At 35.7% G+C, this 22,264-nt stretch overlaps 1 protein-coding gene across 1 annotated transcript; it reads left to right on the forward strand.

Annotated features, from left to right (window-relative positions):
• Nucleotides 1-1,685: 1,685 nt before the first annotated feature.
• LOC145783306 (uncharacterized) lies at nt 1,686-4,665 on the forward strand. Its single transcript, XM_082595149.1, has 3 exons — nt 1,686-2,469; nt 3,780-3,972; nt 4,529-4,665. Exons 1-3 carry the CDS (start codon nt 1,705-1,707, stop codon nt 4,621-4,623), a joined length of 1,053 nt encoding a protein of 350 aa, XP_082451275.1. The 5' UTR covers nt 1,686-1,704; the 3' UTR covers nt 4,624-4,665.
• Nucleotides 4,666-22,264: the final 17,599 nt, after the last annotated feature.

Genomic DNA, 22,264 nt, shown 5'->3' on the forward strand with positions numbered 1-22,264 from the left:
CAGACATATATGAAATATAATACATGTCACAACTTTTTTCAGAATACCTTAATTGTTTTAGTCTTGTTTTTTCACTGTAGTCCATGCGAATTACATGTTTCCTTTACACTCTTGAGCTATTGAGATCTTGGGTACGAGTCGTTACAATGTGCCAATGACGTAGATGCTTACAATGATTATTTCAAGTCAGAGATAAACACGTAATGTGATATGACGAGTCTATAGAAAGATGAAAAGTGATATGTTTCTTCTCTAAACCTCATCAATCTGATCAAAGTGGCTGAAAAAAAAACGACACCGCGTTTGGAGTTTTAATCGTTTTAGCTTTTGTCTATTGGTGAGGACCTATAGTAGCCTACTGGAGAACACAGCCGTATTATTGAAAATTTAATATTTTATTGCCTTAAGTTAATCTATCTTTTTGGATAGCATCGCTTTAAAAATAAAATTGAGGAAAGTTTGAAATATAATGTATGTTTCGTTTATTGGAAATCCGCATATGCATATGATAAATTATTTTCTGAATATATGTAAAAAGATTCTCAACAATGACTTTAGAAAACGTAGAGTTTGCAGTTTAAATCTTAGCTGAGGTTGATATCAACTGAGATTTTCATAGGTTAGCAAACTTACTGACACAGCTTGAGATGCAAACATTTATTATGGGATTAGGCAACCAATTCTTTCATGTGGTGTGTATTTGAATTCAAAATAAAAAAAGAAGCATAGAAAGTCAAAAGCCATTTGAATCAATTTGGAACAGACGTTGACCTATGATAGATTTGTTCACTGAAGATGAGACTCAACGCTATTACGCATTTGAATTTAGAACTTAGTTTCAGTTTATGCTTCAACAACCAGTTTATAATTTGTTTACTTTAGGCCTAATTAAAATATATCACAATTTAAATGATTTTTTAAAACATACCTAGTTTTTTAAACAATAAATACTATTAATAGTACAAAAATTGCTTAATGCCAAGCAAAAAGCCAAGCAGAGCAAATTCTATTTGAATAAGGACCTTATGATCCCCCTTTCAGGGTGAAACAGGCTGTAGAGGTATTAGAAAGTAATAACTATATTTGACGTAGCCTACCTAAGTTTTTACGTTTCTAGTGAATTGATCATACTCGGGCATGCTACCTGAACTCTTCTAAATATTGAGGTCAATCAAGACATAGCCTACAACTCTTTTAGTCTAATTTTCAGTTTAAAAAATACTAATTCTTTAAACTTGGACTTTGGTAGACCGCTTAAGGAAGAAAAGCAGACAAGTTACGTGTTTCATAAATGAAAAACAGTGTTCATCAAAATAAATCTAACGTAAGCTTGATTGAACTGTAGGCCTAAATACAATGCAAGGGCGTTATAGATAGGCCTACTTGTATTAGATAGGCTATTGGCAAGGAAATGTATTGTCCTTTGATCGTACCTGATTCTAAGAGAAACATTGCTGTCTTTCCTTTACTCAAAAAGTTTAAATAAAATATTAATAAAATATTGCTCATAAAGTTGGACTTCCTTGGCTTTCACTTTTGTTTTTTACAAATCTATCACGGGATTTGTATATTTTCGGAATATTTTGAGGTTCCCAATAAAATTTTCGTCATGGAGTGATTGTCACACTGTTTAAAAAATAATTGAAAAAAACACTGCAGCAATTGTTTTATATTTTTACAGTTACAATACCTTTCTCTTTGAGTATGCTTTACAGTTTATTGTTTGGTTGTTTCGCAGTTTTGTTGCTTCTCTCTGACACAGAGTCAAGACAAATTATACAAGTTCAGTCAAAGAAGGGAGCAGTAGATAGGAATGTACATAATCATCACAACAACCGTGAACACCATGATCTCAACAACCATGAACATCATGATCTAAACAACCATGAACACCATGACCTTAACAACCATGAACACCATGATCTAAACAACCATGAACACCATGATCTAAACAACCATGAACACCAAGATCTAAACAACCATGAACACCATGATCTAAACAATCATGAACACCACGATCTAAACAACCATGAACACCATGATCTAAACAATCATGAACACCACGATCTAAACAACCATGAACATCATGATCTTAACAAACATCATGGATCTGAACACATGAGGAAGCATAGGCCTACTCATGAAGAAGAACAACTCGATTCTCTCAAAAGTGTTACAGACAATCAAGCAGGAACTGATGTTCGTGTTGATGACGATACAGAGATCGAAAAAACACCATCAAAACACAATAAACAAACTCGACTTCAACGTAAGAAGCATAAAAAGATGAAACTTGCCAAGTCCAAAGCCAGAGCAAGAGAAAGTGCATGGTATTACTGTGCGGACGAAAGCATTCCTAAAGAAGTGAAAATATCTACAAGCAGCAAAGGCGTGATGTGTAGCAAAGAGTATCCGGCACATACATGTTGCTTTCATCATGACCTCACCATGGAGCTAATTGGATCTCAGGTAGCAGACTTAAACTATTAGTTTGTATAACAGAAGGAATTGACCTTTAATGTATGTAAAAGTTAAAAAAAAACAGGCAAAATGTAGGTCAAATATCTATTTAAATGTAGGTCACATATCGCCTCGAAATTACTTACAAAATGGTATAAGTTAAACGTAACACAGATCTAATATTATCAATTGAGTAAATGTTTAGCATACCACTTTCAAAGACATTTAAAGTCATTGATAAAAGTATTGCAGTTTCTGAAGTTTCCTATTGATTTTGAACCACTGACACAGCACACAGGCCGGGTCCCAGAGATAACCATAGGTGCGGTACTGATGAGCCCAGCCTCATGGGCGAAACACGTGTCTATCGCTGAGTTCCTGCTCCACTCGACTGCCGAGAAACACATGTTTTTGGAAAAGTCTTGATGGCTAGTGTGGAGGCTACACCGGTATGGTTAGCAAAACACAATGCTCGCTGTTCTATAGTGAGTAGTCAGGTAGTGCTGACGCTAGGAAGATCGCTCCTTTTCAACAAAGTAGCCCCGTCAGTTCAGTTATTTAAGCTTCCGACTTTGTACACGAAGAAACTGTGCAACCAAACGGCGCTGGTGGCACTCTCGGGAAGTGCGCTTGAGCAAAGCATTTCAAGGACAACTCTCCATTCAGCGGTACATGGTCGATAGAATAATTCACTGACTTCTCCACATCAACAATCGGAAACTTCATTCTGTTTATCTCGGTAACCAGGTCTGCGTCAGTGGTTCAAAATCTATACAAGCATGAGAAACTGCCAGAAATAACCCATCAGAGGCTTTCTCAGTATGGGGATGAAGAATGTAACCAACCAAGTTTCCGCTTGATGTTAAAAAGTTTAAAAGGTTCGATGCACTAGATGCCGCTAAATAGCTGTTCTTCATGTGCAATTCTGCACACTACGAGTGTAAACTTTCGTCGAATTTTATCTTACCGTTTTACAGAGCGGAGTGTTTAACGATTGATTTGTACCTGCGACTCACTATCACTAAACCATAGCCGATCAACATTCAATTCTGCTTATAGGCTACATATATTTTTGATCATATTTGATTATTTCATGTTCATTTTTGTCACACATTGTGCATTTTGGAAAATGTTGCGACTGTACCAAATCGTTTTATTCAGTATCTCATTTCGATATCCAGAAGTTTATCACGCTTTGCCGTCCGAGTTTTGACGCGACTGCCTTTTTTGACCTCTGCTATGTCGTGGTCAGAATAGTTTCATCGTGGTACGTGATGGCCAGTAATAAAACTAAACTGAACTAATTTGTATTTTTACAGATAGCGGAACAAATCCCCGATGCAAAATGTGCACATTTTCTGATAAAACTCAGATGCGCACATTGTTCTCCGCGATCTTGGTGGCTCTTTCACGCTCCTGATAAGCATAGGCATCCTCACAAGAGAGTGATGCCCATTCTGTGTCCGGCATTCTGCAAAAAATTTCATTCTGCCTGTCGAGATTCTATTCAAGGTAATCTAACACCACACTGAGAGATCAGAACAAGCACAGGAATGAAACAAATTATTTTTAATAAGCTGTTATGAGTTGCACACAATTGTTTTTTCTATAGCTTAGTCAGCTAGGTGCCTGACTTAAAAAGTGCAAGATCAAGCGGCGCTGGTTCGCTTCTCGTGGTGTGCATATGAGCAACACATTTCAAGCACAGCTGTCTGGCATTCATTCAGCAGCTACTACGTCATGGATGGAGAATAATTCAAAAACAATAACACTTCCACAAATCGAAAACTTTACTCTGTCAAACTCAGTAACTGGGCCAGCGTCAGTGGTTCAAAATCTTTACATGTAGCCTACGCGAATCAGCCAAGATGAAGCTCGCAAAGAAGCTTTTTCAGCCTGAGAATAAAGATTTCCATAATCTATCAATCTAGGTACTTGAAACTAGAAAGCGATTATGCTTCAATATACTGTAATTGCAGCTAAGTAGGTTAAAGTTTATTGATGAAGGCACAACACTCATTCTTAGAGTTGCACAAACAAAAATTAACAGTAAACATTTCACGTTTAGGTTTACAGAATGATAACTTTTGTGAGTTTCACACAAGCAACGAAGCAGGTCCTTGTTTTCCTGATTACGAAATCAGACAAGGAACCATTGACTGATCAGTCGGCAAGCGGCATTGAGAAACGAACAACAAATTGAAGACATAATAAGTTTGTTCTTGTGATTGTACAGTAGCCTGCTCACTTTGTAATTTGGAAACTTTACCTAAACCTTATCGCTATAGCTTTTCAGTTTATTTTTAAAAACAATAAATCACTGTAAATTCATTTTTAAATGCTTACGAAAATAGCAACAAATGCTTCATGGGTCGTATCCCATAATGCAGACAACAAACTCTAAATATAAATCTTTAGTGTATTCTCTTATTGTCATCAGATTTCATTGTGTATTTAATATGTCTTCTTGTAATAAACGATATTTGAGGTTTCAAGAGTGATGTAGAATCTTTCACATTAAATGGAAACCTGAAATAACAACATTCAGTTCAGTTCAGTTTGTTTTTATTTCTGCCAGTCACAACAAAAAACAATACATGCCAAACACAGCAGAGGTCTAGAAAAAGGTAGAAGCGACAAAGCGTGGATGTGATAACTTGGATCATACCAAAGCAAGACAATTAGTTTAAAATATGGTTCGGTCGCAACATCTTATGTGATACATAATGATTTGACTAGAAATCAATTTAAAGTAAATGTTATACCTCACTGCCTATAAGTCCATAATCGATCAAGTCATTGTGTTGTAAAGTTTCAATTAATCCAATTACCCGAAAAATTGAAGTTCTTGAATGAAATAATATCTATGCAAGAACCGTCTTGAAAAGAACGATGGATAACTGGTTGCCTACTCTCATAGAGGACTTTGTAATATCGATCTATGCTGTAGTCATTTGGGAGAGTAATATTTTTAAGCAATTTTTATTACTTTTCAAAAAGCAAGCGGCATTTGTTGGAAAAGGTCAAGTATTCATAGAATTACAAGATGACCAATTAGGCTATGTTATCTGACAAGTGGAGGGTAAAGCACTGCCAGATATTTTGAAAGCTTTAGAAAAAATTAAAAAAGATGTTTTGACATTGTTAAAGCAATGGTCACCCAAAGCTTGCCCAAGAAATACTTTTAAAAAATGTTTAAAAAGTACCTGACAGTAGCTATTTTACCCTCCATTTGTCAATAACGTAGTCTAGTTGGTCAATGGTCATCCCGTAATTCCATGAATCTATAAAAAAGGTAGCCTACTGTTCAACATTGCAAGAATGTTTAGATCATGTAAGTATACATCTTGTCGTTTATTAGGTGATCAAATGCAAAGGTAGGTTAATTGCTATTAGGCCTTATAATCTCCATTTTAAGTTACATATTAAAACAATGTTAAGCTTACTTAAAGTAGGCTATTGTTTTTTGTGGAAAAGTTGTAGTTAAACAAACTGAAATGGGTAAATAAATAAGTGATGTGGTTGATGATAGTTTTCAGAATGGCATCAAGCAGGACATATACGTTTTATAATAAGGGATCATTACTACACGCGAACTGCTGCTTGTTATAGAGCAGAGGTGGGCAAACTACGGCCCGCGGGCCGCATGCGGCCCAAAACAACTTTCTGTGCGGCCCGCGAAAGCCTGAAGCAATTATATAAAAACATAATCCTAAAATTGCTTGAAAATTTTAATTACTACAATGATTTAATTAAACTTTTTTTTCATATATTTCATCTTGATAAAGATAAATCATAGTCTTTTTGTCGCATTGTAGTAGTTTGTTTCTCCAGCCACATTGTGATCGTGCATGAATGCATGGCTGTTCTAGCGCCAAAGCAGCCATTGCTAAACAGCCGATTACGTTACAATCGAAATTTCTGACTTCGGCCTGTCGCATCATGAGACTTTCTTTTTTGTTTTAGTCTTGGATCAAGGCCAAGGCTCTTGGTAAAGAGAAAAGCGGCGATTGCGACAGTTGTTCTGACTGTGTTAATTAGCTCACAGATGTAATCTGTGTAATTTGCTCAAAGTGCGTCTGGCAAAGTGTTATCTTGATGTGGGTTGTATTCAAATAAATAATTGAGACAAACATTTTTTACTGTATATCTTTTATGTAACACATGTACTGTATATAAAATCTTCATTTCCTTCGTCTCTTTAAAACTAAATAAAAGCTTGTGCTTTGATTGTTTTAGGTCTTATATTTAGGCTTATAATCTTAATTATACTATAGGCCTTCTGCGGCCCTCGAACAAAGTCAGATTCTGAATGCGGCCCTCGAGATAAAAAGTTTGCCCACCCCTGTTATAGAGTCTATAATATAAGCTAATAAACTAGAATTACTAAGACAAAACGTCTAGTGCTAGTAGTGCTTTTTTTGGCTACTTTCAGTTTTAATAGACTTACATTAGTTTGAAACAGCATCCAACGGACACCAGTTACAGCAGCATCATTTCCCATCGATTTGCATTAAAATCTCCGGCAGAAATCAGCGTTTCTATGATCCATGACGCCAGTTGCTTTCCAAATTGTTTCAACATTGGAAGACTTGAACAGATGTACATGTTGCTTTCTTTCCTCACTAACTTAGCATACTTTGATAAAGATTTTGTTTTCATTTTTTATAGACTTATTAATCTACTGCAGATTGAAAAGGTTGATGAGTAATAATTGGGCTAAATTATTTGAAATTGGTAGCTGAATAGATGTTATGCTTCTTGAGACGACATTGTGCCTGCTTTGCTATCATCATTGGGAAACTAAACTTCCCACTTTAAAAGGCAGTAGGCTACGGTATGTTTGAAATCATCAGTTTAACTGTGGCCTACACTTATCTCCAATCGGTTTCAGGCAGCCTGACCAAACTGCACTGAATAGGTCCAAAAATAAGACTAAAGCTCATACCCAAGTAATGTTCATCTCAATTGTTCATTAAAACCCAGCCGTTGCAACTCACAACCAACTGAACAACTGCGTTATTTTCTATGGTCTCGTTTCTGATATTAATGGTAGGCTAGCTACTGCATATGCTTATGCATAGTCTCTCCATAGCCTAAAAGCTTTAAACTAAAAAAAAAACATACGAGTAAGCTGTAAAGCTGTTGTTATTAGTCACGATGTTGAAGATAACTTATCTCTACGAGCCTTATGCACATCCGCTTGTTGAAGAACAACAACCCATCAAGTTTCTTCTTTTGTTGCTAAACTTCTGTCAATTAAAGCGTAAAAAGTAAATTTAATTTGGAAGTACACAGACACTAGCACTCTCATGACTGGTGCCGCTAAAAGATATTGTAACTATACAAGCAATGTAAAGCGCAATAGGCGATAGGCGATTAGGCGTGTTCACTGAATGTAAAACTCACTGAAATAAAGAATTTAAACATGCAAATACAACTGTTGTGGTGTTTTTTCGTACACTCCAACAGTTGAAGTGGAATCGAACCAGAGCTTTTCAGAACAAAAGGCGAGAACTAACTAGAAGCCAAACGCTACCCCTCAAAACGAGATTCAAACAGTGTTGCCGAGTTGGCGGTTTAGCTATTTCGAGTTTGGCAAATTGACATATCTTTGGCGTTTTTTTAATTTTTTTTTAGTTTAATGATTTGAGAATCCATTGAAAAAACGTAAAATTTCAAATATTTGGCATTGAAACCGTGAATATGGCATTCCTGTTTAAGCCTCATCTTGAGCGGCAGAGTTTGGCTATCAGTCCAAATGCGATCACAGCAACGTGCACGCCTACGGTGTAGCAAACATGCAAAAAACATACTTCCAATCAAAATGCAGGTTACGCAGGCTCTACCATGTCCACCTAGAGATACAGTATGATTTGTCGCGTTCTGCAAAATTTTCTACAAAATGCCTTTATATCATTACGAGTTAGCAAAAATTAAAAATAATTTTACAAAAATTTAGTCAGACAGTAGCAGTAATCAAAATCTGCAAAATGTCACAAATCAGGCCGCATCTTGAGATAGCAATGGCTTAAGTAGTCACTGGTGAATGAAGCTCGATGCATTGATGCAAATATTAAGAAAAACAAAATTTTTACACTTTAAATAAAAACAATTCAAAACATTGTAAAATTAAAATTTGTATCAAGAAAACTTCTTTACGATGAAATTAGATAGCAAGTCAATACTGTTCGCTTCATCTCTATAATTTTGTCAGGGCGCTTTTTGAAGTGACTGAATGAGGTACAGAGTTGATTTCGGAAGTCTTCTCTGGGGACACGGTGCAAGGCAGCCATAGCCTTCTGACATTTTTGCGACGAATACAGTTTAAAACAAAAATTGCTACTCCCTAGAAAAGAAACAAAATAAAAGATTGTACACAGCTGCATACCAAAGTTAGACTTCTCTTAAATACACAAAAGCTAAGCTTATTATTACACGCTTGAAAGATATTGTATGGAAATTTTTTTTTAAATGCATGACATATTTGAATAATTGGTAATCTTAGATTCAACACTTCACAGCACAAAATGAGTCATTAATCTACTTTACATGGAAGTGTTTTGAACACCAGGGATATTTTTTCCTGCCAAAGTTAGAATCACACCATAGTATTATAATGTATAGTTTTTAACTCTTTCCCACTCAGTGTTACTTTAAAATGATGGTCGTCAAAAAGCTTTGCTTTCAGCAAAATATCTATAAACTTATTGATTCTTTTTAAAATGCGTGTTGTTAGTAAGGAGATATCAAAGTTATTGGGAACACAAATTTGTACTTCTAATAGTTTTTATCTTCTACGAAATTATATGAGAAATCGGGCTCTGCAAAACTTCAGTTTTTTGATCAAATTGCAAAAAAACGAAAAGAGGTAGCCTAAATTTGGCCGTTATTCGTGCAGGTTACTAAGCATACCTCCCTTCTACGAAAAACAAAAAATTAACTCAGTAGGCTACTATGGGAAAATGAGTATTTTCTTATTGCATAACTTCTTACCAATAGCCAAGAAGCATGCATTACAAATCGCTAGCGCATGGTAGTACATATTTTCTACCAGGTAAAATGTAGACTATTTAATTTACGTTGGAGTCGGTGATTTTAGCAATATTCAACTTCAAACAAACTACATAGTACTTACTTGTGACAAATTAGATACAGTGTATAGCCATTGCATAATCGTCTGGTAAACTGTATCCTCTGATATTAGTAAAAAATATCCAAATATCCATGTTAACCCCATCATTGCAATTAAAGTCAAAGCGTTAAGCAACTGCTGAGATGCACTTCTACGTTTAGATGTAGATCGAATCTGTGAACACAACATAAAAGTTACGCAATAATGGCCTACTTCCTGGTGTAACTACTCTATGCTGACTAAAGCTTAGAATGTTAGTTTACATGCTGTATGTTTGCAACCTACTGCAAGTGTTTGTTTAAAAACCAAAGTCGGAAACACTACTGGATCACAGGCTAAAATTCGAGTCATCGCCGCTTTTTCTTATTTAGCTAAAAAAGTTTTGCACATTGCATAATATGCTTGCCTGTGTTTGCTAACTTTTACCTCAAGCTTTCACTTTCTTGTTTGAAAATTGTCTATGCAGTCACATTGCTAAGCAGCCTATAATGCATTTCATTAGACAAGAGTTCTTTTCAAAATTGCAAAAAGATCAACGTTGCTTTTTTAGTGGCTGTGGTTGAAGGCTGGTAGAGTAGCATTCCCATCACAATGTAATCCTTGACTTCACAGCAGCTTTAACTCCTTGCAGTTTTTAGCATTGTTAAAAAAGTTAATTTAATTTCATTTGCGTTTATTTAGAGTTGCAACTACACTGTTAAAATTCGAGGTTGCACTTTGCCAGACATCACGTAAACATTTTCCTCTTCATCGCACTCTGCTTGCCTAATTTCCCTAGTCACCAGCAGTCTCACAATCAAACATTCGAAATAAAAAAACATTGTACTTCACCTTAACTTTTTGGCAAGTTAATTTACGAAGAAGGACACCAAATACTCCAAAATTAAAGGATAAAGCCAGCCCCACTGGAAGCAAAAACCCGTAGTGCAGAGCAGCATTATGTAGCCAGCACGCTTGTCGTAGTCTATATGCTGACTCAAAGTGTATATCTACACAAACGAAAAATTCGGTAATATTAGATGATTAGTGGACCTTTTTAAAGCTGTAAATCAAGCTCCAGCTTGCCTAGGAGTTTTTTTATAATGTTTGTAGGTTTTTAGGCCTAATTTATGAGACTAAATAATATTTTTTGCGCTTTGATGCATATTCAGCGTATTGATAATAGTTGATGCATACCCATACAGCCTGCTTGCCTGCATGGTTACATTACAGTTTTACAAAATAGTATTTTATAGAGCATCAACCTCACAAGTGTAAGACACTGGTTATCAATATCATATAGAAACTATGCGAACCTGATGGGTCTTTTCCAACATCGAACACGTGGATACTTACGCCATATGTGATACCAGCGATTGCAAGTGGAACACCATAGGCAGTCAGATAGATCAAAACCAACTTCTTTTTTCTCGGTATTTCAAATGTCATCTAACAAATGACTTTAAGTTTACTTACTTTAAGTTTCTCCATAGAAAATAATTGTTTCAGCAATTGAAAATTTTTAAATTTGGATCTTATAGCCTACTTGAGACGGGACCAGGGTCACATACGCTTCTATGCTCTTTGTACGATCACGAATATTTGTCAGCCGTTCGTGGTTCATGCAATTATTTTAAAACACAAAAATTTTAATTTGGCCTTAATTTTTTTACAAACGGTCAACATTTGTTCAAAATATTCTTACAAACAAACACATCTTCGTACAAATACTTTTAATTTTCGTCTGTAGCGAATACGATAGTAGCCTTTACAGTATGTACCAAACTGCCAATCTCGATTATTTGTGGTGATACAAAGAATATACTGTGTAGCCCCAGTTTATACACCAACGTATTTTTATTGACATGCCAGAAAAACAAAATGGTTACTGGTTTTAAAGTCTTTTGCAGGCTATGATTTGATTGGGAATCACACTCAGGGTTACCAAAACCAACGGAAGCAAGGTTCAGTGGGCCAGTGAACAGATGCAAATGGTACCTATCATGCAGTAATCTAACTAGTAACTAGTTCACCTACCTTGTGTATGAATATGCAAGTGAAAAACTTGTTGTGTAGCCTACAATTGAGCAGTTTTTACCTAGTTGCACCATGGCCACCTAAAGATACGGCCTGATTTGTCACATTTTGCAGAAATTTCCAGGTTTTTCTAACTTTGGGCGAACGTTTAAATAATTTTTTCTAAAATTTAGATTTTTACGCTTTCTTTATTCTTTTCCCCAGATGACACAATAGGTTTTAACATCCTCACATGTTGAAAAACAAAAAAATTTGATTTCGAAGGTTTTAGTCAGACTGTTAATTTTCAATAACAGTCTGATTTTGTGTTTTTCAACTTAATTTTTTTCATTTGCTACTGCTTCCCGAAGGCAACAAAAAAGTTTTATGTCATTAGGAAACCGCAAAAAGTAAAAACATCTAAAAAAATGTTAGTCAAGCACTAGCAGTAGCTGTAATCAAAATCTGCAAAATGTGACAAATCAGGCCACATCTCCAGGTGGCCATGGTTGCACCAATACATGTCGGCTGCTCAGCCAAGCGGTGAAAGATTGGCACAACACCTGAAAGTACTCCCGTTTGACACCGCTCAAGAATATGCGAATGTATCTTTGGCAAGACACTTAATGACATCCAGATGAACACGAAGATTGGCTTCCTTGCCTCCCCGTTCACTTATCTTCAACCATTGAAAGTTTGAATACCACAAAAGAAGTTTACAAATACTATCAATGCAGAGCAATAGCCTACATTGCTATATCACAGTAAAAATCTGATTTTTTATGGGGTTTAGTCAGTAGCCCACAGATAGGATATGATATATGCCTGCATATCATTATTAACATCGATGTAGAATTGTAGACTAAATGGGATTACTAGTACTTTAATTACACGCTTTAATGGAGTCAAAGTTTACCGTTGTAAAAGCCTTGTACATCTGATAAGCATTGACACACATCCAGCTCCAAGTACACATGAACATGTAATGCAACAGAGCCGTCCAGATATCGCACGTAACTCTGAAAGACGTTAATCCAACACCAGCGTTGTAGAGAATAAGTACAACAAGAAGACAAACGCACACGTTAATTAATGTGCCCGTAGTCGGTTTTCTTCGCAATTCCCTGAAAATATAAAAAGACTTTAAAACAAAACGATTGTAAGTAAAAATCCATTCGGAAAATATCCATAGGCTAAAAAATATCCATCCGGAAAATATCCCGACTGGAAACTATTTTTTGTATTTAAAGAGAGGATATTTTTCAAGTGAATATTTTTCAGTCGAGATATTTTCCGTATGAATATTTTCTGTATGGTTATTTTTTGGATGGATTTTTATCGTTTACCAAACCTGCCAGCGTGATGTTGTCAGGGAGTTCATATTTCAATGCTGGTGGTGGACATGTTGGACAAAAGATGAAAAGGCACGCAATAACCCGATCTCCATGTTCACCTAGACCAGCTCAGTGGTGAGTGGTTATCGCTTTTCTCTCTTGGCTGGTAGATCTGGGTTCGATTCAGGTCAGGTCGTACCAAAGACTGACAATTATACTTCCATTTCTGTTCTTTCGTGCATAACACAGTGTGGATAAGTCGGGTAACAATGTGATGATATTGTAAATCTGACACAAAAATTAAAAATGAGTCCTGTCTAGAGATGTAAATGCAAAAAAAACGAACCGTTTTTTTTTAAAAAAAACGTGTTTTTTTTCAAAAAAAACTTGAGCCAAAAAAAACACTCGTTTTTTGGTTTTTTTTTGTTTTTTTTGTTTTTTTTCATATTTTTCTGAAAAAGTTGCAATTTTTTTGCAATTTACAGCTTAGTTTCATTATAGTGCTCTTGAAAAACATTAAATTACTAAAAATAGTTTTATTGGTGTGCTGAAATTTCTAAGTGTTTGTGTTTGGCAGCATATGTTCTTGCATAGTCCTATGAGGACCTATGTTGTTTCGCTTTCTTCTTCATTCTCTGGCATGTTTGTGGCAGTAAGACCTGACAAACATTGAATTAATGAAATTTGATACATGACATAATGTAGATGAGTTAATTTCTTTTTCCTTTAATGGAAGTTAGCCTATGATGTTAGTATACTGTGGTACTGGTTATTCTTGTACACACTCAATGGGTTGACGAAATTTTGACAAAACAAGGTGGCAGTATTCAGTACACACATTTACCTTGTTTGTGGACGTGGTAATTTACTAATGCAAGCTATTGCCAATAGCTTGTTTAAACATGTTTTTTAACTGATAGCTTGCCAACGATGTATATGCTTTATAAATGTTGAAACAGAAGTATTCTTTTCGTGTGTTGTAAGATCTTGGATTGGACACTTCGTCATTGATGCTTCTTGCAGATTATTTGGGACATATAATGCAAGAGACCTTATCACTGATATTTTTAGCTGTCAAAAGTTAGTGCATTTGTCAGAAAAGGTTTAGGTTAATGTTCCTTTCAAATGCCCACCACCCATGTTGACTATTGCTAGTAACTACCATTCTACCAACCTTGAATGAAAAAATTTTTTTTTTAAAGTGGAGTTTTTCAGCACTGCTCAGTGCTCAGTGTTCACATAGTGAATAAATGCTTTATAATGCTTTTCCTGACAAGAATAAAGTTTTACCCATATTCCCGCAATGCAGGATAAAGATACAAAACAAACATCAAAGATGAAAACTTATTTTATTTGAGAACTAGGCCTACTGTTTTTTGAGATAAAAAGAAATTGACCTCTTGTCGTTACGCACCAATAAAACCATGATGCAAACTTTAATTTTTTTTATTGGGCAGAGGAAAGATTGACGAAAAGTTAGGCAAAAACAAAAAAAGTGCTAAAGTCTCAAAGTTCTGCAAACTAGTTCAAATTGGATGGATTAAGTGCAACCAATAACCATACTTTTTTTAAACATGTCTATGACAGCACAATGGTGTGATTAAGGGAAAACAAACATGACTATGACGTCACAAAGGATTATTGAATCTCTTTAGGGAAAATAAAAAACATCAAAACGTTTCCATCTTTCACTACATTTAAATGTGATTTGGGCTAAAAGTTGGGACTTTAGCACTACACTGCTTTTGCAAAACTTGTCATCAATCTTTCTTCTACCCAATTATTTTTTTTTTTAATTTACGCACCATGGTTTTATTGGTGCGTAACGACAAGAGGTTAACTTCTTTTTAGCTCAAAAAGTAGTAGCCAAAACTTGTTTTAATATTCATAAACAGATAACCCACCCCATAAAACATGGGGGTAGAGCTAAAACTTATGTAAATATGTTGAGCGGTTCTTGAGATATGGCCGTTTTTCTATTGCTCCTTATCTATAAAGCCACTTAGTGGCTAAGGTTATTTCACTTATAACTCGAGAACCGCTTGTGTAATTTTCATCACGTTTGCACCAAATGCACATCAACTGGAACAATCTCTTGACGTTGTACTGGTAATGGTGTGGTGTGCTGGTGAAAAGTGCCTTTGTGAAGTAGAGAAACAGGACCCTGACCACCTGGTCCTAACGTAACATGCCCATTAACCAAAATCCCAGGTGGTTTCGAAACTGTACACGAGTGTGGTACTGCATTTAACAACTGGCTGAACAAAATTACAGACAATACTTGAGATGTGCCAACCATAGGACACTGTGTTACGATTTGAGACGATGAGAAACCTTTATGGCTCGTGTGTTGAGACTTGAGAGACATATTGTCTCATTTGAAAGATGTTATACGAGTTATGAGACTATTTTTTTGTTGAAAGAGACGCTATTGCAATGAGTTTACCCTAATTGCTGCATATTGTGACATTTAATAAAAAAATAGGTAAAAAAAACAAAAAAAACAAAAAAAACGAATAAAAAACAAAAAAAACGATAAAAAACAAAAAAAACGAGCTCGTTTTTTTTAAAAACAAAAAAAACCGTTTTTTTACATCTCTAGTCCTGTCACTAAACGTTTTTAGCAGCTGTAGAACAAAAATATCATTATTAATATTCATCTCCAACTGCAAGTCATTATCGTGCTTTTCTATTACGCAGTCAATGTTTTTCTTGACTGTTAAACCGAAAACTTCAGGAACATCGATCATAGGTAGTCTATGCATAAGGGAGGGAGCATCGGCTCAAACGAGGAAGAATTGTCAATACGTGCAGTCGTGCATGTTTAAAGGTAGATCTAAGGTAACAATAACTTTTCATGGCCAGAAAAATGCTTACACTTACTCAAATTTCAAGTATATTACAATTGTTGCTGAAAGGCACAAAATGGACATTCCTCCGCCAATCCAGGTGATGAAAGAAAGAATGACTGCAGTGGGTACGATCCGTGAAGACTGAAAAACGGTAAATGTTTTCTATTGATATAAATTGAGATTAGTCAAGAACAAAGTAGCTTTAGAAATTACTAAGCTTTGGAAACTAGACCTTTATGCTTATGATGAGACGGTAATGGAAGAAAAACTTACAAAGAACACTGCAAAACTATTAAACTGAGTGCAGTTGTATTCAGGAAATTGAAGATTTTTCCTCCACTTGGTACAATCTGTTCCTTCCCACGATGCTGCGCTTTCACTCCAGCGGAAAATCTCTGCTTGCTCTAGTCTTTCCTAAAATTGTAATAAATGGACTTTCAGTTTTAGCAGCATGATCGTTACTTTATTACCCAGCATAGACAGAACGATCTGCTTCAGAGTAGGCTAATGCTGGGTATTCTCGGTGGTAATAATGGTTTGTCACAAGCCTTCGGAACACTGTTGCATAATCATGTGGCTTAAAATTACTTGTATTAAGCTGTACAGTTTTCAAGCAACTAGTCACAAAATTAGATCCGTTTAATTCTGGTATAAGCCTTTGTAGGCATGGAACATGCTCATGACTTTCTTTATGTATTTATCTAGCTGAAGTTGGCAATGAACAATGAGCATGCCCTATTATTGTCAACAGCAATGGTGTTTGTGATTGGTAGGTAGGGTGTGCCTAAATTACTTTGCGGCAGGCGAAGCAGACATAGCCTATGTGGCAAGTTATCTTCGAAAACTGTTCACCAGATTCTATTGTCTTGCTTACCGATGCATATCATTAGATATGCCGTGGAGAAATTTAGTTGTTTACTTACAGTAGGCTACACTGGATATGTTAAAAGGATATTGAAAAAGTTTAATGCGTTAAGACCGAAAGATTTGCACAAGCTCGTCTTGCGATAAGTCACACAGTTGTCGGTTACACATTTTCCAAATGATCTTTTTTATCTATAGCCTCCCACTGATTGCCAGTTAACAAAATAAATAGGTTCTGCTCACTCCGAAATCACAAGCCACCAATCACTAGCCACCTTTGCTAACCAAACAGAAAAATAAACACGTAGACGTACTTTCAGAGCATTGGATTGAACAGAAAAAGACTGCGTAGCATTGAGAGTTTTGAAAGCGATTGTGAAAATGCCGTCTGCATGGTCCATGTTGTTGCCTCCAACATGAACAACCTGCAAAGGAACACGATAATGCAATGTTACAACGTTCTCAGCAATTGTTGTAAACATTTCACTGATTTTATATAAGCCACGAGTGTAACAGTTATTTGAACAGTGTATTATTATGACTGCTCATCCACATCAATATTGGAACCGGCAAATTCAATCCACAACACTTTTCATTAGGCTGTCATTCATTACTACATGTGTGCTTCTCTCTGTTTTTGTTTTATTTTTTGCTATTTGTTTTTTGGGGTTTTGTGGCCGTGCTAACTACTGATATATAGCTTACTATATAATTTTTCATTCAGGCACGTTTTAAATCTTTCAAGGTTTTGCCACCTTTTCCCGTTCGTTAACGTGCTGGTAGGTCTATATCGATTTTTGGAGTTAGTATCTTTTTTCGTCCCGGACGCGTTAATGACGAAAAATAAAATTATTGATTGACTGATTGATGTTTTCTAGTTCATATTGTAAAGTTCAATTGGTACCTTATTCACCTTATACCATATTTAATGTTACGTCAAACATACAAACTTTGCATTGAGTATAGGTGCCCAGTAGACAGAGGTCTCTCTGTTAGTCCTTCCCTCGAAACAAATTTTATGTTACACAAAAACTACAAACACAAACTTGAAGTCAAATTCGAATTCGGTTTTTATCGCAGAAATCAAACTTGAAATATACAATTCTTCAAACTTGAAACTGAATTCAAGCTCGAAAGTTTCCTAAACCTTACTGGGAAAACTTCATGTTTTGCGGAACACAATCATTGAAAGCGATAGAAGCCAGTGACAGAAAGAACAGAAAACATATACTTTAGCTGTAGCAGGCAGCGTTTCATAGACCACTGAAGAAAATTTAGTTTTATCATAGGTTAAATTAGTTATTAACCTCGGATACATTGTTTCCTGTGGGCATAAATGTAGAGGTTTTTAACACAGAGGAAAAAAATGACAGTTTTCTTTCCCTTAAGTTTCGTGCTGTTCTTTCAATTGTAGATGATGGAATAGTAACCACAACATCAGTAGCATTTGCGTCAAAGACGATGTCTGCATAGTTTGGAATTCCAATGTTGTTTTCTTCTGTCGTAGAAACAAACTTAGTCTGGGAAAGAAAATAAAAAATATTTGATTGAACTTGAAGTAATGTTTTTTTTGCTGTGTGGTTCATCGTTTTTACAACTGGAGTATAATTCTGAAGAAAATAACATCATTATAAGCAATCAACCATTTTTTACATTGATTCAACGTCTGCAGTTGAATCAATGTAAAAATTGGTTTTCAGTCTGGGCAGCTTTATGCCTGGTGATTGAAGACTTAGATGAAGTGGACGAAAAGACAAGGAAGCTAATCTTCGTGCCCACCTTCAGGCATGATCCTGCCAAAGACACATCCACATACGCTCTTGAGCGGATTTCGATTGTCGTACCAAGGCTCTCACCATTCGGCTACAGCCTACTGGCAATAACGTTCAGCCAATACCAGATTTTTTTGTGACTATTCATCTTCATTTTTTATGTAATCATTGTACTTTGTCCATATTTTTGTTTATTACTCTCTTGACGTGATTTCATTGCTTATGTGAAAAATACACAATAAGTAGTTGGCCACTTTTAAAGTCCTTCGTCTCTAGCATGCTAGGCCTAATCGAAATAAACATTCCAGCTAACCGGGAATAGTTGTAAAGGCATTAATTTCTTGACCACTGAAACGTAACATTGTATTTTGTATAAACAAGAACTTTTAATGCAACGAAAGTTATTTGGATACTGTGGAATTCGTAGCATGCACACAGTTTCTCACCTGGACCGTAATTGTTGACAAGAAAAAGTTCAGCTGCGACGAACCACTAATTGCTGAAGGTTCAAATCGATCAATGAAATTGTTTAGGGACAAAAATATTTCAGCAAATGATATCATCCTAAATAGAAATTATAATAAGCAATATAAACCTTATTCATGTTTTATTAACATTGTAAAAAAATTCTCGGTTATAGTTTAAACATTAGCCTATATTGTCCTAATTACAAAGATGGCATAGTTGAATCTGTAGCCTATAGTTTAGTATTAAACTAACCAACCATCAGCCATGTGCTCAAAACTATGCACAAATGTTACATGCTGTAGTACTGTAAAGTAAAAATGCTTTCATGCGTGGTTCCTACCAAAAGAGATGAGAAGATGAGGTTCCCATCACAACAAGTTTTTGGCCCACTTTTCTTCAACAACTACGCCCGTGGGCGTTGCTATTGTAGCATAATGCTATTATAGCGACGTCCACGCTACACCTACCCAATTAATTTATTGTACCCCGATTAGAAGTAGACTAATCGATGTTTATTTAACAAACCTTAGCCAGCTTAAGCCTCGTAGAACAAGGATCGCATGCGCCTTTCTACGCCTTTATGGTGAAGCAATTTGCTTACAGAAAAATTAGTCAAAAAAGGTTAGGTGGTATGTTACAAGTTCATACTCACTCAAATCCTGCTCCAAATATATTATTTTCACCAGAGAAAAAAGTAGAACTTTGGTCGATTAAGTTGTTTGCCAGATTTACAACGTTGGTTAGTGTAGTTTCGTTTATCTACAAATAATGAAAGTTAATTTCATTTTAAACATATCTCAGTTTGCTTAAATCAATTTTATATTTCAAAGAGACACTTACGGTACAGTACAGTAGTATTTTGGCAGCAATAAACGAATATTGTAGGCTACTGAATTATTCTATAGCCTAATTATATTTCTTATTATAATAACATCAATAAATACATCATTAAATTTTTTTAACATCTTATTAGGAAATTAGCTTATTCTCTTTTACATATGCTTTGTCATACATAAACAATAAGTTGCCAGGTAGAGTATCCTCACACTTTAAATAACTCTTCATAAATTGCAGAGCTGGAGTATTATTGTTACAAAACAAGCAGTGAAGTAGTGCTTATTTAATTTGAAAAAAAAGCTTTCAAATATTTTAAATTATATTAACAGCATATTGTACAGTGATGTTGGGTGAAAAACTTCAATAGGTTTGGTGTTGTTATTCTTTAGAAGAGATTGAGACAATTTTGAGAAAACAACGTTTAGACATGACAACAGCCACAAAGGAACAAGACAGTGTTCGATTTTTTGTATCTGTTTTTTACGTCTGCATCTTGTTTTAGCGACATGAAATATCAAAAAACAACAGAAAGTACCAATTGTCCAATCGTTGCTTTTTCAACGTCAACAAAAGCATTTCCAACCAAAGATATTCCTTCTGTAGTCAGTGGAACTGGCAGTGAGGTTAACTGATTAAGACCCTCAATAAAATCTTCCAACAAAAGTGTGCCATTTTCTACAGCAGTGATCTGAAACAAAAACGAAACTTTTAGAACAAAAAGTAGAATAACAATATTTGTCATCAAAGCATCTCTGCAGTTTATATCACTGATAATATCTCAGTGCCAATAAGATTGAAGAAAAAATTGCAAACATCAAATTTAAGTTAAAAGTAACAATAAGGCAATTTTGATCATGTCTGATTGAAGAAATATTTTATCATGGAATCAACACGTCTTTTTTGTAGCTCAATTCCGACAATTTTGTATGTTAACATGTTAATTTCAATGTTAACATTATTTCAACCATTGACTGAGGTTTGGTCACTTGAAAGATTTGACAGACTGTAGGTTAGTTAAACATTGCTGCCGTCTGCCGGTAAGTGTTTTATTAATAGATGTCGCTGAATGAAGAGCTGTGCTTGAAGGTGGCCTGCTTAATTGCACAAGTCGAAAGTTGCACCCATCATCGTTCCTACATTTTCTCTATTTATTTTTATGGAGTAGTGTCTATGTTAGTTATGCTTCCAAACATGAATGCTCTAGTCTAGTTACTTCATAGACCGAGCTGACCTAATGTGTAATAACTATCCTGAACTAACTTAATGCAGAAGAGATCCAGCAGTGTTGACACTGGGGTCAAGGGGTAGCCTACTTTTGAGCTCAGGCCCGAGATGCTTTTCGAGGCCCGTAACCTTTTTAAGGCTCCCGAGAACTATGAGAAACCACGTATTCTTTAGAAATTGTGCGGTTTTTTAGAAGTGCTGCAAGTACTTTATTATGATCTAAGGATCTTATTGGTACCGGGCTCGTATTTGTAATCTGCAGGTCGCTGTACTGTAGCATAGGAAGTTTATTAACCAATCAGAAGGCAAGACTTAAATTAGCTGGTTGCAATCATGTGACTCATGCACGTTAGAGAGTAAACTAAGTAAACTTTTCACCGTCAGTAGCATGACCTAGTGATTTGAGGGTTAGGAAAGCAGTCATTTCGATGACGTGGCTTTGATTCCCACTCCTGCCATTACTCTATTTTCTTCTGTAATTGCCAAAGGTCAAAGCAAAAATCAACACTCTGGCTGAGTGCTAGAAGGGTCATAATGCTGTAGTCAGTTGATTCATATAGAAAATTGTCCAATGTTAAAGTGTCTTATACGGTCAAAACACCTACCTGCTGCAGCGACCTTCAGATTATGAGTACGCGTACTGCTGATCCTAAATTATCCTCTCAACGGTCCTTAGTAGGTCAACTTACCGCTTGTGTAACAAACGTTTCTGCCTCATTGCAACTTGTTAGTGGAATGCTCACACCTGCATCAAATTGCCTGGGAGCAAGATTGGAAAACATTTCAAATGACGATGCATTTTCAGTCAAGCAATGCACAATCGTAACAAATGAGTTTTCTAAAAATGGAACGATTACTTTAACAAAGTTAGAAATGGACGGATTTTGTTAACTGAAATAGAACGGATATGAAATAGTATGTAAAAGACAAAAGTCACATTTAAAGACACAAATATACAAAGTCTTTTGTTGGTGCTAGAGCTGAATTAGTCAACAACATAATCTCACCTCTTGAACAAAAGATATGATTGTTGACATCTGGTAGTGACCATACTCCTCCTTCAAGGTGGCATGTGTTGCTTGATATGTTACCGATCAATTTAAAACCACTATTGCAAGTGTAATTTACTGTTTGGCCATACATGTGGAGTCCATCAGGACTAGATGCGCCGTTTATAAGTGTTGGAACTGGAGGACAATGAAGATACATTGATGTTCTGTCTGAAACACATTAAAAGCAACATTTACAATTCCTTAACCAACTGGCATAAAACAAACAAAAAACCAACATTACATGTGCACAATTGAGACCAGGGCCGTTGAA

The sequence above is a fragment of the Aplidium turbinatum genome, chromosome 14 (assembly GCF_918807975.1).
Source record: "Aplidium turbinatum chromosome 14, kaAplTurb1.1, whole genome shotgun sequence".
Classification (NCBI taxonomy): domain Eukaryota; kingdom Metazoa; phylum Chordata; class Ascidiacea; order Aplousobranchia; family Polyclinidae; genus Aplidium; species Aplidium turbinatum.

What these genes read in the sequence shown, in the direction of transcription:
- LOC145783306 (XM_082595149.1), top strand. Translation starts at nt 1,705, where the DNA reads ATGCTTTACAGTTTATTGTTTGGTTGTTTCGCAGTTTTGTTGCTTCTC. An exon ending in TGGAGCTAATTGGATCTCAG is followed by an intron (nt 2,470 to 3,779) that starts GTAGCAGACTTA and finishes GTATTTTTACAG; the next exon opens with ATAGCGGAACAAATCCCCGA. An exon ending in CTGTCGAGATTCTATTCAAG is followed by an intron (nt 3,973 to 4,528) that starts GTAATCTAACAC and finishes TTTCACGTTTAG; the next exon opens with GTTTACAGAATGATAACTTT.